Raw genomic sequence first — 4562 nt, forward strand, 5'->3', positions numbered from 1 at the left:
CCCGGCCCGACCCGCCGCCCCTCATTCAAGGCGCCCAGTGTGCGAATCCCAGCCACCCTTCAGAGGTTTACCACGCGAATAGAGAGTGGCCCTCTCCGGGGCGTGGCGTGGCGCGGCGGGGCGAAGAGGTCCGGAGCAGCAGAGGGTTGCGGCCCCGCGCCCCAGCACGTGCGCCAAGCAAGTAGCCGGACAAAACCGTCCGCTCCAACGCAGCTCTCTGTCTCTCTCTCTCCCGCACCTTTTCTCTCGCTCTCGCAGTGCTGGGCGCGGCCCCGCGCTAACGGCGGCCAGTGTGTGAGCGCCTCGTAAAGCCAACGCGAAAATAGCCCCGTCCCGAGCCGCAGCAGGTAGCAGCAAACCGGGCGATAAAACTTGGCGCGGCTTGGCGCGGCCGCACCGACCGACCCACGCCGACGGAGTGCATCCAGCGGTGGAAAAAGTCACGATGGCGGAATAATAATCAACTAAAACCACCCTCAACTAGTATCCCCTGCCCTCCCACGTCACTGTCCTCCACGGCCCCTTGTGTCGTCAACAGGGTGAAGGGTGACGACGGGGTGACCCACCCGGCCTGACCCCCATCCCATCAGCAGCGCCCCGACTACCCCCTGGGGGCCTGTGCTGTGCCCCGGCGACATGCCCCCCGCACTCCGGCAGTGTAGTCTGAGCGCCCTCAACTCCTCCCTCGTGTCGTGATATGAGCCCCCCTCCCCTCACCCCCGCGCCACCGCCTGCCTCCCCCAGATGAAGCTCCTCAGAGGAGGAGAGCGTTTTAGTGGCGGTAATAAACAGCATTTGATGTGCACTACGGCCATCAGCACGACGCCACGGAGCGGCGCACCCGTGTGGGGAAGGGGCGGGAGAGCAGGGGCCGGAGAGCGGGGGGTGCGATGAAAGGAAGAGAAAAAGAGCGAGGCGCTGCTGCCGTGAAGGTGCGGCGCGCAGGGTCTAGACGCCGGTCTACGCCCCTACCCCGGCGACGGCCCACCCGGCAGAGGGAATGGCTGCGGCGAATCCGGGGCCTTTGCGGCCTTTGCAGTAAATTGCGGCAGGTTATGTGCGGCAGGCCCCCACGACTCCTGCCCCCCAACCTCGCCCCTTCCAACAAGGGCGTCGACAGCACCTCGCGCCGTCGTGCCGTAGCACCTGAGGGGGCTGCGAGGGGACTATTCAAAAACCACGCGACGACTTCGTTTTTCCTTTGAACCGGGTGCGAGAGGTCCCAGCTTGTTAGAGGTAGCAACACGAGTGGAACGACAACTTGGAACACTCACAAACGGCGTGCACGCTCGATGGGGAACATTACATTCACGTGGATGCCACTTGGTGGTGAAAATCAAAGAGAAGTTCGTTAGAGGAATAGCGTACAAATACGCGTAGGCAACACGAATTTCCTTTTCCTTTTCGCGTGCAAAGCGAAACTGACTCGACTCTGGCTGAAAGAGAACCATAGAACTATGAACTTACCATTTCTCGATGGACGCCTCGCGAAGCCACGTTCCATCCTCCGGGCGCTACTCGATTGTTCTCGTTTACCTGCAACAGACGAGCAGAGCGCGCAACGTCAGGCGTGTGTGTGTGTGTGTGTGTGTGGAGGTGAACCACGGCGCGGGGCGGGGCGGGCGAGGTGGGGCGGCGGAGAACGCCAGGCCAGAACGCCCTCCGCTGGCAGACCGGCAGGCAAACCGCCGCACCCGACCGCACGCTTTCAAACCGAAGCCTAACCGCAGACCGCAGCCCCGCCCCGCCTCACGGATATCGAATCACCACCGAGCCCTTTAACACGCACGCACCACGCGAGGAGGGAGGGACATTCCAAAATAGAAAAACATGAACTTGCTTCGTTTGTCAAAGTATTTCAATAACCAACATATTTTCCAAAAAAGGACAATAAAAACTCGACACGTGGAAAATAAAGTTTCAAAATATCAAGGAAACGCAAGGACTGAAAAACCTTCATGTCCACTACACTTAAATAGCTTTGTAAGGAGGCGAACGTGAGCGTGGCGTGATGCCACCCACGGCTACACTCGCTTATGCTCCATTACCGTTGGCTACCATGCACCAACCATCACCATCGGCCGTAAAGCCCATAAAGTCATTCGTCCATGCACTCGCGCTCAGCGCCCATCCATTCATTGATACGATGCAAACAACCAGGCGGCACAACTTGTCCCCCCGCCCTTCCCCTTTCCCCCCGGACCCCTCGCTCAGCCTATTACACGCGTCGTTTTGGGTTCATCAATTAAGGTAGGGGCCACGATCGTGTTTGTTTTACACGTAGATGGGGTCGGCCCCCACGGGAATGGGGTGTGGGGAAGGGGGAAGAATGGGGGGGAGGGGGTCGGGGAGAGCGCGTTGGGTGTACCTGAGCGCGCCAGCACGACACGACATGGTGACCAGCGGTGCGAAAAGAATGAGAGAGAGGGAGGGGAGCGAGGGGGAGCGAGGGGGAGCGAGAGGGAGCGAGAGGGAGCGAGAGGGAGAGAGAGGCATGGAGAGAGAGAGGGAAAGAGTAAAAACAAAAAATAAAATAAAAAGGGCTCGTTGCTCGAGGCGAAGAGTGGGGAGAAAAACTTGGGCTCGTTCCGGTATTCGAACTCATCAGCTGCTCTCTGTCGCCTCACGGACACACAAAAAATACAGAGAGGAATGAAGGGGTTAAAAATGCGGATGATTTGTATTCTTGTCGACTCACCGAAATATGCAAATAGCCACGCCACCTCACATCCCCAGCAGCATCGACTTTCAAACACCGTCAAAAAGACCCTTACCCTCATACCGCAATTTTTATTTTTCCTTTCGTAGAAATAAACATCCCTTCCTCTTTGCATAACACAGAAGGTCCCTGCCACCGCTGCCCCCGCCGCAGGGCCTGGCGCGCTCAAAGAACCCCCTCCTCATTGCCGCCTGCACGGGCGGCCCTGTGGGGCGGCCAGGCGTCGCGCCTCACCACTTTGCCGCGCACTTCGCGCCAAAGCTCCCAGAGCTGACAAGTCCTACCCAACACACCCTCCTCGCCATTACTCTTCACCCCCATTCTCTCTCTCTCTCTCTCTCTCAGCGTCTCCCCGCTCCCACAATCTTTCCGCCGCATTTCCATGCAAAAAGAATTTATTCGCTTTAGGCCCTTGGGGCCCATCCATCCATCTCCATATCCATCCCCCATCGGGCGCCGGGCGGCAAATTAAAAACGAATTGCCGCATTTACAATGAAAACGGATTCAGCCAGCGCCAAGATGGTGTGAGAAGGGGGAGGGGGAGGGGATGGAGAGGGAGAAAAAAGGATGAGAGGGAGAGCAAGAGCGAGGTTACTGTTGCAAATACCGGTCTCACCAAAACCTCCGCCAGCCGACACATCTGTGAGTCTGATGCGCTGCCCTTCGACGAAAGCGTCATCGTCATTCAGCAAACGCGAGAGCAAACGGCCGGGTGGTGGTAGAGTGGGACCACACCTGGCGAAGGTACAAGAAACTTATACCCTCCTACTGTAAAGGGGGAGACAAAAGGGAGTAGGGGGGAAAAGGAGGGAAAAAAATACGAGAAAAGGATCCCTTCCAGGTTGATCTCATGCACACTCCCATTGTCCGGACGCTCCCGCCGAGCTCACACACACACGCACACACCACAACCCTCCATCACACTTATTTCTCCATCAAAGCAGGTTAGCATGTCGCCGCCACACCGCGGCGGCGGGGCCGGATGGCGGGCGGGCGAGGACGAGACAATTGGGAGCACGGGTTAACGCGAGGTGCCTCTCTGGCCGACAACACTATACGAGCTCCTCTGCGTCGTCGAGCTAGGCTACACTGCCCAGCACCAGGCGCTGTACAGCACAAGACCGTGGGTAACAAGAAAAATAAAAAAAAAGGAAAAAATAAAAAGCTACGTGTCGTGTTAAAGGTGAAACGACAATCTCCGTTAATCCCTGTGAGTGGGGATAAACGTGGTGTGTGACGACCATGTGACGCCGCGAACACGATCCTTACGACGACAAGTGTTCATCACCCGAGGTCGTTTGCCTTCGACCCGTCTCGTCGCTACATACTGTACAACGCGCACAACCGAGTGTCGTGAACAACAACATTGGTGCTGGTGCAGCGGTCATAAGCGATCATTTACCGAGAGGGAGACGGAGCGACGGCATCAAGTAGAAGCGACAGCCGGCGCGAAATTGCAAGCGACGAGTTACACGCGAGAGGTTGTGGGTCGCGAGGACCCGGGCGCTAAAACCAGTAGCGCACACGGGGTGCGTGTGCGACACGCTGTGGTGACCCACTTGCGCGCCGCGCAGCTGTTTCCTCTGCCGATACGCAAACAGACTCTGTCATTTCCTCCCGTCGCCGTGACTCGCCCGCTGCTCTGACTGGTAGTCCAGCACTTCAAGGTTTTAACCCTGAACAAAAATACGTCAAGCTGGAATTTGGCTTAATCGATGCAGTTTGATGTGCTGAATCACGTCCTGTAAAGTCTACCGACCCAACCCGTGAGCGTTCACCGGAAATTGAACAAAAGGGCCTAAATGCAGGGGTTTGGGGTACTCGCTGTAGCTCCGAAACTAT

General features: G+C 57.6%; 1 protein-coding gene across 6 annotated transcripts in view; it reads right to left on the bottom strand.

The window, feature by feature from the left end:
- LOC113204278 (autism susceptibility gene 2 protein homolog) overlaps positions 1-4562 on the bottom strand; it is a 126289-nt gene that overhangs the window by 66645 nt on the left and 55082 nt on the right. For all 6 annotated transcript variants that reach the window (XM_052271110.1, XM_052271109.1, XM_052271107.1 and 3 more), the window contains one exon: positions 1468-1536. In XM_052271110.1, coding sequence (XP_052127070.1) covers positions 1468-1536 — 69 coding nt within the window. The remainder of the gene's footprint in view (positions 1-1467; positions 1537-4562) is intronic.

This window comes from Frankliniella occidentalis, unplaced genomic scaffold (assembly GCF_000697945.3).
Source record: "Frankliniella occidentalis isolate FOCC.00 unplaced genomic scaffold, Focc_3.1 Scaffold150, whole genome shotgun sequence".
NCBI lineage: Eukaryota > Metazoa > Arthropoda > Insecta > Thysanoptera > Thripidae > Frankliniella > Frankliniella occidentalis.